The sequence below is a fragment of the Ostrea edulis genome, chromosome 6, assembly GCF_947568905.1.
Source record: "Ostrea edulis chromosome 6, xbOstEdul1.1, whole genome shotgun sequence".
Classification (NCBI taxonomy): domain Eukaryota; kingdom Metazoa; phylum Mollusca; class Bivalvia; order Ostreida; family Ostreidae; genus Ostrea; species Ostrea edulis.
This window is the reverse complement of record NC_079169.1, coordinates 51,891,619-51,907,818: the sequence shown is the minus strand read 5'-3', so window position 1 is coordinate 51,907,818 and position 16,200 is coordinate 51,891,619. Positions and strand designations below refer to the sequence as shown.

Below are 16,200 nucleotides of genomic sequence, written 5' to 3'. Positions count from 1 at the left end.
CAATCTAATCAAAATTAGCTGTTTTGAATCCGCTACCGCTTCTCGCGATTCGAAACAGCTAATTTTAATTAGACTGAGTGATCACTAGATGTATATCATAAATAGTGTACAAGAGTTAATGACATTACAAATTTAATATTAGTTTTGGTGATCACTGGACGTAGAAAAACAGCTCCTGTAAAATTAATATGAACGATACAATCTACACGAGTTGCTTCAGTAATCCCTTTATTCCATTTTTATTAAAACATATAAAAAAAAAAAAGTGAAGGTAAAGCCATAAAATCGATCCGTTGAAAAGGCACTGTACAAACATTTAATGCAGTTTCCTGGAAACTAGAACCTTTCATTCTCTACAGTAAGTCTCTTCTACATTTCAGTTTGCTGCGGGAATTTTCACATCAGAATATCGATTTTTTAAAGCAGAATATCTGTATTAAAGAAGAGAATTGAGATAATTGCGTGGTAGGAATACCGTTATAAAATCCAGTAGATATTTAAAAAAAAAAAAAAAAAAAAAGAATAGAATTATATCAATTACATGCGTTATAAAATCAATTGTGTAATATAAATAGTAAGGATGGAGACAGGCATTTGTTATACAGAGCCTTCATTTGAGTCCCGTGCGGTGGAAGTCTACATTTGTATAAGCGATGTAGCTGAAAGAAAAAAGAATCTACATATAAAATGTATAAAACAAAGGCTAAATTCGCTTGTTATTCCGTCAGATAGCGCTATGATTTGGCTTGGTCACGCTGTCGGAAGGCTGCTCCTTTACATAAGTCCCGTTCTGTCTCAGCTGACCCTTTCAAGAATTGGTGGCACAAGTCGCGTTACTACCACATGACTGAAAATAAAGAGTATTTATTGTAATCATTCTACAGAAACCCTTTTATAACATGATTTATTGTTTTATTTTTCATACACCATGCACTATTTAGAATCTTCCAAAGGTAAACTTAGTAAATTGTTATGTCAGGATGGGGATCTATAGATTGTTTTCTAGCTTCATTTCTATACGTCTGAAATAATCTGTTCATACAAAACCGGTGTCAATAAATACGTATGCGGAAATGTTATTAATTTTTCATAATGCATGAAATATTTATTTGAAAGAAGACCATGATAAAAATATAAAATCGTTAATAGTTCGATATGCAATCAGACACAAATTCACTATTCTATTTAGCTCAGCTCTTCAGAAAAACCCACCATCTTGTGTCTCTCTGTAAGTCACGTGACCAGAATAGTGTAGCGCTATAAATGAAGCACCATAAAAATATTCACATGAAGTCATACAAACTGTACATAACTTTTAATTCACTCCAGTATTTTTTTTTCTGGTTTCGCTGTGTTAAATAAACGAGTGTCTATTTCACGATTTTAATACTCAGACCGAAAAGAGAGGAAAAAAAATGTTCCGTTTCCTTCATCGATCCAATTATTTGGCCCATCTGACTTTCTGAGCGTTAGTCTTAAATTTGGTATTTATACATTCCATCTTTTTTTTTTCCAGCCCGAAATATCTTTCAATAAATCAACATCAAATAGCATATGAATAAATCGATATAGAAAATGAAAAGTAATTTTAAAAAGAAAAAATAAAGGTACATGTATTAGAATTTATTTTTTTTTTTTTTTTTACAACAGTCATTTCAAAATGAGTGAGAAACACCAGTGAGCTGCGGTAGTACGTGAATTGTTCTATCAGATTTGTAATTTTCTCAAGTCTATAAACTGGTAATATGGCGTCCTTTCCTCAATTAAGTAATATGCTCAAGGATCTCCACATTTAACGCCTTAACCAGGCCTTTCACAGGATCAAATGAGACGTTACAAGACGTCTTTTCTGAGAGAAATACCAATCGAACACGTTGTTATTGACACTGATCACTTAATGCATGGGAAGATGTCAATACCGTTAGCACGCGATGAAATATGTTATACTGAGATTTTAATTATTTTATGACAAACATAATCTTCAACCGATGTGGTACTACTCTGCCTAGTTGGGTCACGTGACAAATATTTAAGTTCAAAACATATGATAAGAATCCAAGCAAACAGGATGTTTATAAAACCAAGACTGCATGGGGGCCATCATTTCAAAGTTGATATGATCTTAAGTTGCATTTGAGCTTGATTTCATCACTGATTTTCCTTATATAAGGGATATAGATGGACAGCACAGCTTACTAATAGTACTGATTTTGATCTAGTAATTACATTTATTCCGTGATGACCAGCATTCGCTGTCCAGGTCACTGGTCGACATCTGCATTCACGGTCAATATTTATCCAGAATTGTTAAGCGGGATATCCGTTACACGTATAGATAAATTGATCAGAATGAATGTGATAACAGATAACACCTTAAGTAAATAAAATTTTCATAAAGCATGGATAATTGTATCGTTCAAAATGTGTTTGTGAGTTCATGCAGACATGGACAAGATGCAGTGTGTTCTATAAGTGCCGCACCTTACAGTCTCCTCCTCGTCAAGATTTGCTGGTAAGAACAGAAGATAAACGATAAAATACACACATTGACAATGGTCAAGGAGAGAACGACAAAACAGAGAAAGTTAATGATTAAATTAGGATTTATAATGAACTATTGACGGATCATTAAAACTAGGTCAGCATGACCTACTTACCGGTGAGGAAGACGGTTGCACCACGTCTGACGATTCTGGTGATTCTTGATCACCAACTGTAAAATAAAGATTTCTTAAACTTTGTTTAAAATGTAATTATCATGTGTTTTTCTTTTACTTTGATGCTGACTGACTTTGACAAGACTCGGGATGTAATAAAGCAGTACTAGTTAGTTCTGATGATTTGTAGTTACGTGTACATGATTTCACAAAGAGTTAAGGCATTTGTGTCAATGCGTGGATACACCCCCGCACCTTATAGATTTTTCTTCATATTTTAATTTCAGAAACTAACACCAAACGTTCTATTTTCATCTTTTCGCTCTTTATTGTTTCCAGTTTTATATTAACATTTTTAAAAGAAAATAGGAATAATTATAACAATGGAAATAAAAATAAGAAAATGTGTAATGATCACAAGTCAGGTTAACACGGACGGACAAGGCGACAACTCAGTAAACCCCTCCCATTCCGTAACTTGTCACGAAAGAATAATTCATATTCCAACTGGAGATTCCAATTTCCATTTTTATGGTATCATGTTAACCGTTGATCATAGTTAAGAATCTGATTGAGATTTATTTACGACATCATTCGATTGTACGTTCATCTCACAAATGGTCAGAAATTGTAGATTTCTATATGAATAATTACAATCGTTATTCATGTATGCATGACTATTGATTTACTTTCCCGATTCCGTTTTCCAGAAGTCATTGTAAGTAATCGTTACAGCACTTAAAGCGGGACATATTTACAGATTATGCTGCAAATGCCCCATAATTGCCCGGAAATTTCTCTTTTTTTCTCGACTTTCGCCGGAGATTTTACATCTATACGATGCAACAGTGTCCAATAAACCTCGCAATGATTTCACGGCAGCTCGGAACTCCTCTCATTTTGCACGTGTCCATAATAACAGATCTGTACCAACAGTCTTTTTTCAAAACACTTTCAAAATATTTCTTATACTCTTACATGTAGGTATTATTAACGATAATTTTCTGGTAACGCATTAAAAAATACGTCTTTTTAAAAACATTTTAAAACTGGTATGGGGGACATTTTCTAGAACTCTGATGTTGATCTTGGTCGTATGATCTTAGATTCTTTGTTCGAACTCTGTATTTGCCTATGATATAGGTATAGCAGCAGGGTGAACTCTATGACGAGTACAGAGTAAACTCTCGCGAGTTCTCGGAGATGAAATGTTACTCCAGTGAATTCTGGGATCAATATTCGCGAACAAGTATAATCCATGAATTATTTAGAGTTATCATCTTCATGTTGATAAATGCTATTGATCAGCGAGTTAGTCTGTTGTTTTATCTATCTTAAAGAACTACCACATATGTGCTTTATATACAATTTCAAGTCATATATTTTCAACTTTCACTACTAATATTTAAAGTGTAGATATATATTTTTCTATTCTCTCCTTTGATGGCGTCGATGACCAGGTGTCGCACATCTGAATGTAACTGCTTGAGGCCTAATGAAACAAGCTTGTTGCTATATATGTTATTACTCTACACCACATAGAAAAAAATTACACTGAGATATTGACAATAAAAAAAACCCACTGTACTGAAGCTCAGAAACGGTTTGTGAATTTCATTTTGTTTTTATTGCATATACCTGTATAGTGAGACAGTGTAGTTTGATTTCTGCAACATGATAACACTTACGCGGACGATTCAACTGCTAGGAATTACATATTTAAAAAAATATATCATTACAATTTTTTTCTTTACATATTTGTTAAAACAGAAATCGCGATGCATACCTTTATCAAAAAATGTAACAAATTCTATACAAGAACACAACACAAGTTTAAAGCGGACCGAAGAAAATGATTTTTAAAAACCTCCAAAAACAATGCTTTGGGGGGAACTTAATTGTACTTACCGATGAACGAGTAAATGACGCTTACAACTACTGCTACAAACAGAGTTACTCCAACAGTGATGAAGATGATGTTCAGGACTTTCTTCAGCACGCGGTATTCGTTTGGGTTATTCAGCAATTCCCCAGAGTCTAGGTTCTTCATTCGATTGTCCTGCAAACACAGATATATCCGCTTCCAAATACTTTTGGGTTTGTCCTGGGAGTGTATGGTCATATTTGAATTTTCAGGGTCAGTCAAACAGATCTCGATTTCGCGCCCATCCATGGTAACAGAGGAGGCGTCCATTGTCATGTTTCGACGATTACCCCTGGACCTTTCGGCGAGTCTGCCTGTCTGTGCCTCATCGGCAAAAGCACCATCGGAACCTTCCGCCATTCGCATTTGTGGATTATCAACACCGCGTTTGGTCCCTGATGATTTTGGCAAATTTACACTATTGTCCGGTGTATCTAAGACTATGAATCGATTATGAACATATCTTACATTATTATTCAAAAAGTTCCGCTGTGGGGAGCTGGGGCTGACTCGCTTAGGAGACCTACTCTCTGTCCCGCTCCTTCCTTCATTCGTCTTGGTTTTGATATTTAATGCATTTCCATCCTCTAGCACATTCCTTTTCTCTCTGTGTCGTCTGGTTTTGTGATCGTCGCGCGGATGTTCGCGCGCCTTTTTATCCGCCACAGCAGACGACAGCTCTATACCGTTGTCATTTTCCTCTGGCACCGGGCGCGTTCGGCCTACATTTTGTTTTCCATTCATATCTAAGTCATCTGCTTAATTGTCTGTTTCTCTACTTGGGATTCAATAATCATCAACTCTTCAGATTCCGCCAAAGCGCGACTTCATTCACACTATAGGCTTTGTCTTTCGTGCACCTGAAAAAAACCAAAACAATACCACTAATGAACAACGAACATCACCTGAGGAGGCTCAATGTCAGTAACAGCAAAATCTATACAGGCGAACACCAAACCAACAGACACAAAACAAAGGCGTAATTGGAGAGAGGGAAAAAAACTTCGTCAACGCAAGTCTACTGGGAAATCTTCAAAAACTAAATTTCATACGCATTTTCGAAGGTGATAAAAGACGGAGGGAGCGCTTGCTGTAATTTTTCTGTAATAAATCTGCAATTCCTCTGGCGATTATATTATTATGCAATATGACAATTATATGCAAGGTCATATTACTGTCACTTAGATATCGGAGTACATTTAATATGCCAGTTTCTTTCGCTTTATTATGTGCCAATAGCCAATGAATAAAAACAAGAGTTTAGATAAGACTACCCATATTTCAATATAAAGTTTAACGTAAAAACAAATCTAAATGTTGCCTCGTCATACCTGTATAATGAAATCCCCGTATCTACACATCAGAAACAGAAACGCTCTCGGGGGCCAAACAGCTGCTACATGGAGTTTATATGTGCAGCATTAATTAACAGAATGAAATATCAGTTTTTACTTGGACAACTGCGTCAATACGAACCCGCAATCGGGGACACACAGAAACAGCTATCATCTCTTCTCACACATTTCTTTATCCGAATCAGTGAAAATAACGATTGTCAAGACCATATATATTTTTACCCATCCATAACATTTAGAGGTGGTCGTGGATGTGATTAGGTTTCTAACTTCTAACGTAATGTTTGTATTGCAGGTCAGTTGATGATGCTGGCCGCAGGGTCAGTCCATGGTCAATAAACGACAAGCAATAACAACATAAATGTAAATTGGTATCAGTTAATATCATATTTATATCTTAATGGGCGTGAATAAACAGAGTAACTGTAAACCGTGTTTTTGAAAATCAGTGAATGCAATATTCACAACGTGGGCATAAAGTGGCCCAGAGTAAATCATCATAAACCATCGTCCATTACATTCTGTACAATGTCAACGGTAGGTCGAAGTCTTACTACATTAAAAACCGCGGCTGTTGCACAGAGCAGAAATCATACATGAGAGCTACGGGTCCTGCGTATGATATATGGAAAGTGTCACGAGCCTTTAAGCATCCTTGCTGCAGGGATTAAGCGCGCAAAGAAAATTACTATCGTGATTCTCCAAGTAAAATGAAAAAAAGTCTGTTTAAAAATGAGGTATCTTCTTACTCCTGTTCACAGAGTATGTATCAATTAATGGAGTCGGGCTAATTAAATGAAGGCCATGAATAAATAAATATACGCAGGTTCACAGCCGCGAATGATTCATGGTGGAGGTTAATTTACAGATGTGCTTTTTAAATCTGTGAGTGTGTGACTAGAAGTGAATTAAATATAAGCTGATTAAATTGGTTGCTTTTTTCATCGATCGGGACTGTACTACATGATAATCATTCTACCTGTTTATTTGTTCTAAACACAAAGCACATCATATGATATGCCTCACGTCCCAATTTTATGTACATGTACCCATACGCGCTCCCCAACATTTACATCCCGTCAAGTGATGAACGTAATGATTTTTACTCCTCATCTAATTATTTCTTAAATCTAACTTGACCTACTTAGATGTAAAAATTGCATTTGTCGATGTTTGGCTCTGCAGTTGTAAATGAACAGCTTGACGACTCAATATTACAACAGCCATCTGAACTAAATTACAAACAATTGTCCTTCGACAACAAGCTCATCCTTTTTCACCTTGTTAAATATTTCATAGCGTAGAGTGGCAATTTTATCGATTTCTGTCACTTCGCTTCATTTGGCAATAATTTCAGCTCGGGATCAATGTTCTGCTGCATCAGTTTTGATTTGGGTGCATAGGGAGTTGTCGCCGTGTGCAACGGAAACCTATGATCTTATTAAGGATGAATAATATATTGTCATAATGACCGACTTCCTTTTGAAACTTGAGTGAAAATATAAGTATCAGCAATACATGTATATTCCTTTTAAATCCAATTGCCTTGTAGCTGGATAGCTCATTACGTTAACGTGTCGACTACTGATCTCTAGGTCATGCGTTCGAGTCTAGAATGGGTTTTAAGTTTACCTTATACTAAAACTGCATTTGTAACTACATAAGATGAAATTGAAAGTTTTCAATTTTGAAATATCATTGCACATATCCTCCACGTTCCATCCATATTTCTTTGACGTGTTATTCCTCCTTAACACCTCTCTAATGACCGGGCATAATTCAAAGTTATATTAACACTCTACGCATCACACGGCTTATATCTAATAACTGCAGCAATATCCGATTTCTATTGATAAAGCTTATCATGTATCGTCAACGGACAGTTTCGTGAAAATCAAGTAGATGTTGTTTATCAATAATATCATTATACACGGGTACAGTAAAGTCGATCTCGCTTACTAAGGTGTCTTGTTTCACTCTACACTGCATACAACAAAGATTGCGTTCGGTTGATGCTGGAATATTAATCGAACTTAAAATTAATTTGAGCATTCGTGAAATTTAGAATCATAGTATCAAAAATCTAACGAACACATGCGATCAAGGCGGGTTCAAAGTTAATTTCTGAGAGGCAAGGGTAGCTTTAAATAATCAAACACCCCCACCCACCTCTGAAACGGTAAAGGAAAACATCGTGTTTAATACAAGCCTTTCAAATACTGTAAGATAATCAGAACTAACTATCATACAATACCACACTTCATACTATAAGATTGAAAAATCTTGATCGAAGTACCTAGATTGATTAATTGTAGATTGTCTAACGTCCCTCTCGGGAATTTTTCATTCATAGGGAGACGTCACCATTTCCGGTGAAGGGCTGCAAAATTTAGGCCTATGCTCGGCGCTTACGGTCTTTGAACAAGGAGGGATCTTTATCGTGCCACACCCGCTGTTCTTGCGGTCTCATCCGAAGGATTACCGAATTAAGTCGGGGTTACGGGGAAAAGACTCAACATTGATTTTTACCCAAAATCGTCTTTTTCAATATTAAAATTTCATTTACGTTTTGGTATTTTGCGCTGTTTAACCTCGCCTACTTCTGGATGGAAAAGGTAAAGACTTGGGTTGCACCCCCACCCCCCCCCCCCCCCCCACCCCCGGCACTTAAAAATTGTCAGGATCCGCTGCTGGTTTCGTCTTCACGTGTTTGTAATATTACACGGAGGCTCACAGTGACATACGGGGAGTTAGTGGCGTTTTGCCTGGGAGAAAAACATAAGTCTTGCGACGAAAGCAGATTAATGTCTTCTTCATTACCCCCAGGATCTAGACGTCAGCGATTTCATTCCCCAAATCAATATCATACACTGCATTGTTCTGTTCAACACTCGGAGAATATGGAAAATTCGTTGTTTCCAGAATTAGTCTGATGATGATGAAATCCAAAAATATACCTAAAGAATGGAATCCTACTACAAACATAGTCCTGTCTCTGTTGACTTTAACTTGTACTAATGGCCCTACCATTGTTGATTTCAATTTGTACCTATAACCCTACCATTGTTGATTTCAACTTGTGCCTATAGCCCTACCATTGTTGATTTCAATTTGTACCTATAACCCTATTATTGCTGGTTTCAACCAACAACTATAGCCACAAAATTGTTTATTTCAACTTGTCCTATCACTGCTGATTTCAACTTCTACCAATAACCCTTCCATTGCTGATTTCAACTTGTACCTATAACCATAGAATTTCTGACTTCAATTTGTACCAATAGTCCTATCATCGCTGACTGCTGTACTGACAAATAAAATATTTTCTCGCCACCGCGCTGCCGGCAAGAAGCATCGCAGTTCATACTCTCATGTATTTTCAGAAATGAAGTTAATTTCTTATATTTACATTCTGCTTTCAATTCTGTCGGAATTCCCAGCCGCTAAAATAGACGTACTACATTTTGTATACACTGTATTCATCTGTATGCATACGCATATTGTTTACAATTGCAACACATTCATAAGGAAATGGCTACCATTACAATTTGTAGAGATATCAAAGGCAAAACCATTGGAAATGCAAAGAACAAGGTACGATTGTATACATAAAAAGGCCCAAAAATATGCTCTCTATAAAATGTGCCTGGAATTAACCTTAATCAGCGTTTTAAGAAAGTAAAATGTATGCCAGGTATACTACATGTATGTAAACAAAATCAGAATGATATTCCTAAATTGATAGCATTATGACATCATGGATAAGACATTTCCCGCCTTTTTCTCAATATAAGCCTGAAAACTGTCAAAAGTCATACAGATTATTGCTCAGAAAAAGATGTGCGCATTTGTCGAGCAAAATGAAAATGATGTATATTGAATATTATTTTAAGATGAAAAACATGCTTGAATATGAATTTGCTCGACGCATGCGCTGTATGTTTTCTGACAGGAAAACCGCCTGAATTTGTGGATATTTTCATTGAAAATGGCATTTTTGCAATGTTATGCCAACTTCAAGCTCTCGTCATATGACACAAATCATTTTGCTAATCAAACTGAGCGAATTTTTGGTTTGCTAATCTATTCCTTATTTGAATGCCAGGGTTTGAGCACCAAGTGAAATCATCGATATTTTGGGCCAGATGACTTTAGAAACTAGTGGGTACTACTTACGATATATTAGATAACATCACGTTCTAAGATCCTAGGGACTTTCACTGAATGTCAATTGTCAGTGCTTTTCTAAATTCCGGCAAAATAATCTAAGGAACTGTGTATAGAAATTGAGTGCGACCTTTGTAATAATTTCTTACAAATATTGACTGGAATTATTCTCAGTGATGTCAGGTCTATTTTGCGAATTGTGACGTAATAAAGAGTTTTATCGTTGTTTGCCACTGCACACACTATAGAGCTAGTCTATATATATATCGTGTGCGCAATGTTCAACAACTAGGATTATGTTGCGATAATGTAGCCCTCTCCGACTTTGGGTGGGGGGGGGGGGGGGAGGGGGGTACAACTCTCTAGGATCTTCGTAATGGTACAGTTGCGGGAGTGATTCACTTCCGCAACATTTTCGATCATTCTAAACATGATTTAACGGCTTTCTTTACCGGCTTTCTTTACGTAAATAACAATTAATGATATTCTAGTTTCTTAGTTAATGTCTAAATTTACAACCTGCAACTTACGATTTGTGAGGCTCTGTTCTACCGTTTTAAGCGATTTCGCCAGTATTGAAATCAAGTGAGAGAGAAAAAAGAATAGTAGTTTGTTGGGTTTTGGGGGGGGGGGTGCCACCATATGATTTTCCTTTCTTTGTTGGAATGACTCGTGTAACTACATCGCGCTTTTTGTCAATGTTGAGGTTTTCAGTAGATCCACCAACGAGATCTCGTTATAACAAGCATGGTGGAGCAGACGAAGAATTTTGTATATTGCACTAGTATATGATATTTAATGAAAACATCCTCATTAGACATGCCCAAGTGCAAAGTCGATACTCTTCTTTTTTTTTGTAAATAACAATGGAGACAAATACACGGAGTTTATTAGAGGTTACTCATAAAAAAATATTTTGCACCATTACGGAGCTGAGATACTATGGAATTGTAGCCCTCTCCCGAAAACGTCAGAATGAAAAGAAATCGGAGAGGGCTACCTTATTGAAGCTAGCCTAGGAAGGTGACGAATTTTGGACCTTAAACAGATCGGAACAATGAAATCTTGTTCTTGTCAAACTCAGAAATGTGTCGGAGGTGTCACGTAAATTTGATCAATTATTCATAGGCGCTAGATAAAATGTAAGACTTCCATTTCAGATGGACAATTGCTTCTCTTAATGAAATTTCCGAGTATATCGTTGCCCATTACAAATTTTCTTCTATTTCGGAGATGCACAGGCATTCTCTCTCTCTCTCTCTCTCTCTCTCTCTCTCTCTCTCTCTCTCTCGTACTCTCTCGTATATTCAGCTATCGATAGAATCTTCACACACACTTTCCCAAATAGGATATAGTGTTGAAATGATGGACGATATATTTTCACAGAAACAAATTAGAAATAGTCTCGCAGGTCCTGTATATGATGAATTCTTATTCGTTTCATCACCCTCTTCTGAGAAGCAGGAAGGGCTTTTCACAGAAAGCTGGTCGCAGAGAACTAGAAGGCATCATGAGAAGGTGACTTTAAACATTTCACGCCGCAAAGCACTATCATCATTCCTCACAATATCGTACCACTTAGTGAGTACCACTAGTATTCCTCACAACTTGGTACCACTTAGTAAGTACCACTAGTATTCCTCACAACACGGTACCACTTAGTGAGTATCACTAGTATTCCTCACAACACGGTACCACTTAGTGAGTACCACTAGTATTCCTCACAACACGATACCACTTAGTGAGTACCACTAGTATTCCTCACAACACGGTACCACTTAGTGAGTACCACTAGTATTCTTCACAACACGGTACCACCTAGTGAGTACCACTAGTATTCTTCACAACACGGTACCACTTAGTGAGTACCACTAGTATTCCTCACAACACGGTACCACTTAGTGAGTACCACTAGTATTCCTCACAGCATGGTACCACTTAGTGAGTACCACTAGTATTCCTCACGACACGGTACCACTTAGTGAGTACCACTAGTATTCCTCACAACATGGTACCACTTAGTGAGTACCAGTAGTATTCCTCACAACACGGTACCACTTAGTGAGTACCACTAGTATTCCTCACAACACGGCACCACTTAGTGAGTACCACTAGTATTCTTCACAACACGGTACCACTTAGTGAGTACCACTAGTATTCCTCACAACACGGTACCACTTAGTGAGTACCACTAGTATTCCTCACAACACGGTACCACTTAGTGAGTACCACTAGTATTCCTCACAACACGGCACCACTTAGTAAGTACCACTAGTATTCCTCACAACACGGCACCACTTAGTGAGTACCACTAGTATTCTTCACAACACGGTACCATAGTATATAGTGAAGTTATATGTATCACTGTGGACAGTACAAATCTCTAGTAAACAGTACAAAGCTCTAGTAAACAGTACAAATCTCTAGTAAACAGTACAAATATCTAGTGAACAGTACAGATCTCTAGTGAACAGTACATATCTCTAGTGAACAGTACAAATCTCTAGTGAACAGTACAAATCTCTAGTAAACAGTACAGATTTCTGGTAAACAGTACAGGTCTCTAGTGAACAGTACATATCTCTAGTAAACAGTACAAATTCTCTAGTAAACAGTACAGATCTCTGGTAAACAGTACAAATATTTAGTAAACAGTACAAATCTCTAGTAAACAGTACAAATCTCTAGTGAACAGTACATATCTCTAGTAAACAGTACATATCTCTAGTAAACAGTACATATCTCTAGTGAACAGTACAAATCTCTAGTAAACAGTACAAATCTCTAGTGAACAGTACAAATCTCTAGTGAACAGTACATATCTCTAGTGAACAGTACAAATCTCTAGTGAACAGTACATATCTCTAGTAAACAGTACAAATCTCTAGTAAACAGTACAAATCTCTAGTAAACAGTACATATCTCTAGTAAACAGTACAAATCTCTAGTAAACAGTACAAATCTCGAGTGAACAGTACAAATCAACAGTGGGACAATACACTTTGACACGCATTGAAAAATACCGTGTACTCGAGCCAATATGTACATATGGCAGGAAGGATAACGCCGTCACCCAGAGCATTTAAGCAAATATCTAAAAACCTCGCAATGCATAGCTCACCGTTTGAACGATGGATTTTCCTCTCTAGAGTTTCTTATCTGTGAGATGATTTCATGGTACATCAGCATATACCTTCAACCTTATACACAGTAGTTAATGCCACCACTGTAGGTCACCTGACATCAGTGATACCGTACGTGTATATTACTCACCTCGCTTTTCCATTGACTTCGTTCACAATATTTCTCAAGGTTAGCTAAATCCCATCAAAATCCTTCAGAAGAATGTGCTGTCATTTAATTAAATGTCAGTTTAAATTCTGTTTGAAGTTGTCAAATTCTCTTGTGTGATGTTTCGAAATCGCCTAACGAGTAAATACATGAATGTGTATACTGAGAAATTCAGCAATAGTTTTACTGCTCAACAAATAAAACCTACCATAGTAAGAAGCGACACATTCCCAGGGATCGCACCCCCATTAGCACTGATTAGTCTAGTTTAAACCTTACACTTTATCTGTGTTTTTCTTTATCAAAATAAAAAGCAGACTTTTTCTTTCACAAAGAATAAAATAACAATGACCGCTAACACAAGATAAACTCACTCTCTCTTGCTTTGATATCCCTCGGCTCTTTCACTCCATTTTGAAGCTCACTGGTCCATATCGAGTAAATCCTATACGGTGCATGACACACCCCCATTCTGTCACAAAACACTGTTTTCCTAAAGATTTCTGTTTTCAAAATAACTTGCCCGGCATTTAAATTTTACGGAAGCTCAAATCCGTGTACTGCGGGCAGGGATAATTATTTTAGGCGGATTCAGAATATTTTGAGGTGCGACTTCGCGGTTCTGTTATTGCGTAAATATATTATTCCCGACATTCCATCTTCGCAACTTTTAAGTCTTTTGGTCAGCTTTGCTCTTTACAAATATTTTGTCAAGTCTCTGGTTTTAAACTAGCCTATTATACGTCACCACCCGTCCCTCGAAAGAAGCGGGCCGAAAATCATTGGCTTGTCAAATATCAGTAACCTATAAGACCAGTTCGTGCAATATTTTACATTTCAAAACACTTCAACCAAAAACAAAAACACAAATAAACAAAAACAAATACATACATGTAAAACAAAATAAAAACAAAACACCAAAACAACAATTTAAAAAAACCACATGGTACATATATGTTTTACTTTAAAACACTCATCAAAAAGTTGGCCCGTGATAAGTTTTACTGACTTTAATACACTTCAAGATAAAAAAGGATTCAACCCATGAGATAATTCTAGAGCACTTGCCAATTTTCCCGAAAAAGCTTCAAGATACTACTTATCAATAATATGAGTAATGTAAATAGAGAATTCAATGAAAAGGAAAATAATGTGTAATTTTATATATACCGTGGTTCTGACATCCTGAAAGAAGTGATTGTTAATTTTGAAGATTTTAAATCTATAACTAACTAAAAGAAGGTTGTATAGCCAGCAGGAAAATAAATCAGATTGATGCTAAGCCGTAAATTATGGGTTTTTTTTTTATATACCACCATGAAACACGGTGATACTAATAGATAAATATATACATACATGTACAGATAAATGGTAAAGACAAGAGGGTGTACTCAAGTCAGACCTTTACACTCGTCAGGAGAAGTGGGTGGTTAGTAAAACACCTATATATACTCAATATTTTTCTAAGGGCAGATCACTCTCCCTACTCTATATCAACCATTATTAGCCTCATGTATCGCCTTCTGTAGAAAGAAGAGCAATACGCCACGAGGGTAGACAACCGCTGAAATCCAGAGCTAAACAACACCAAAAACTACACGCACCAGAGTAGTTCCATGCAAAGAGCTGAAAACCGAAAACTACAAGCACCAGCGCACTTCCAAAAGCAAAGATTTGAACACGGAAAACTACACGCACCAGAGCAATTCCATGCCAAGAGCTGAACAACATTTAAAACTACACGCACCAGAGCAATTCCAAGCAAAGAGCTGAACAACACACAAACTATACGCACTGGATGACGTGACGCAGTCTAAAGAGGAATGACATATAAAACATATACAATGTACATGTACATGTATTTTAAATATTCAAAAGTAAACTTACGAAAAGGAGAAACTGACTATGAAGGTGATAGGAGGGGAGATCACATTCTGTGTATTATGGAGAAATTTAATTTTTTCATTGGGGATGGGGTACATAGATATAAATCTATACACACTATTCACACTTCAGATGCTTGTGATTATGGGTTGGAAGAGGTCTGCCATTTGGATCCACGAGCTCTCCAGGTACTCGTGCAAACATTTTTTTTGGGGGGGGGGGTCATATTGAAGTGTTCTCCTCAACTTTATTCATGTAAGAGCAGTCACGAAAAAGTCAACCACGCAACTGTCCATGCCTAGTGGTACAAACCTTGCGAGATTTACATGTAAACATTTTTGATCCCGCATACACTTATAGCATACATTTCATAAATTATTATCAATATATCACAACATGCTTAGCAACTTAAGAAAAGAAAATTCTAACATTTTTGCATAGGTGAAAAAATTATGGAAATCGGATTGATATTGACTTCACCATAAGTGTTTGTGAAAATGGATTTTTAATGAAATATATAATGGCAAAATGCAATAATGATCCACTTATGGCCATATCCCGTGTATACATAGCATAATGAACACATGCACTACAATAGTGAGCCCATCCTTATCAAGATCTCCTGCCATGTGTTCTTAACAAACAAAGATCATTCATTCGCTATTCTGACCATTTCATATCAAGAATTGATAATTTGAATATATTTTGTGATATTTCATACTCAATGTGTACACATCTGTTTCCGGTTGTAGATGCTGGTAAAAATAACCCAACCTTTTGTCTACATTCGAAATTTCAGTTGTACCATATGAATGTTCCAAGTGGGTGCAGGTGTACGAAAGCCGATTAGGATCACTTAAAAAGCAAACCATATTTCCAAAAGCATTTTAATGCGAATCTAAAGCGTTATAACGCACAATGA

At 36.7% G+C, this 16,200-nt stretch overlaps 1 protein-coding gene across 6 annotated transcripts; it reads right to left on the bottom strand.

Moving 5' to 3' along the window:
- Window positions 1-211: 211 nt before the first annotated feature.
- Window positions 212-14,548, bottom strand: LOC125647240 (uncharacterized). 6 transcript variants are annotated; one of them, XM_056139888.1, is made up of 5 exons: window positions 13,769-14,548; window positions 4,566-5,441; window positions 2,658-2,713; window positions 2,482-2,509; window positions 212-847 (listed from the first exon to the last, which is right to left on the bottom strand). In XM_056139888.1, the coding sequence occupies exons 2-4, from the start codon at window positions 5,323-5,325 to the stop codon at window positions 2,483-2,485; spliced, it is 843 nt and encodes a 280-aa protein (XP_055995863.1). In that variant the 5' UTR covers window positions 5,326-5,441; window positions 13,769-14,548; the 3' UTR covers window positions 212-847; window position 2,482. The 6 variants fall into 6 exon arrangements, with proteins under 6 accessions (XP_055995863.1, XP_055995862.1, XP_055995858.1 ...); XM_056139887.1 differs by having other exon boundaries at window positions 212-2,509; XM_056139883.1 differs by lacking the exon at window positions 2,482-2,509 and having other exon boundaries at window positions 13,769-14,547.
- Window positions 14,549-16,200: the final 1,652 nt, after the last annotated feature.

Coding starts and splice junctions, on each gene's coding strand:
- LOC125647240 (XM_056139883.1), bottom strand. CDS start 5,325: ATGAATGGAAAACAAAATGTAGGCCGAACGCGCCCGGTGCCAGAGGAA. Junction 2,714..4,565: donor CGTCATTTACTCGTTCATCG/GTAAGTACAATT, acceptor TTTATTTTACAG/TTGGTGATCAAGAATCACCA. Junction 848..2,657: donor TGCAACCGTCTTCCTCACCG/GTAAGTAGGTCA, acceptor CTTTATTTTCAG/TCATGTGGTAGTAACGCGAC.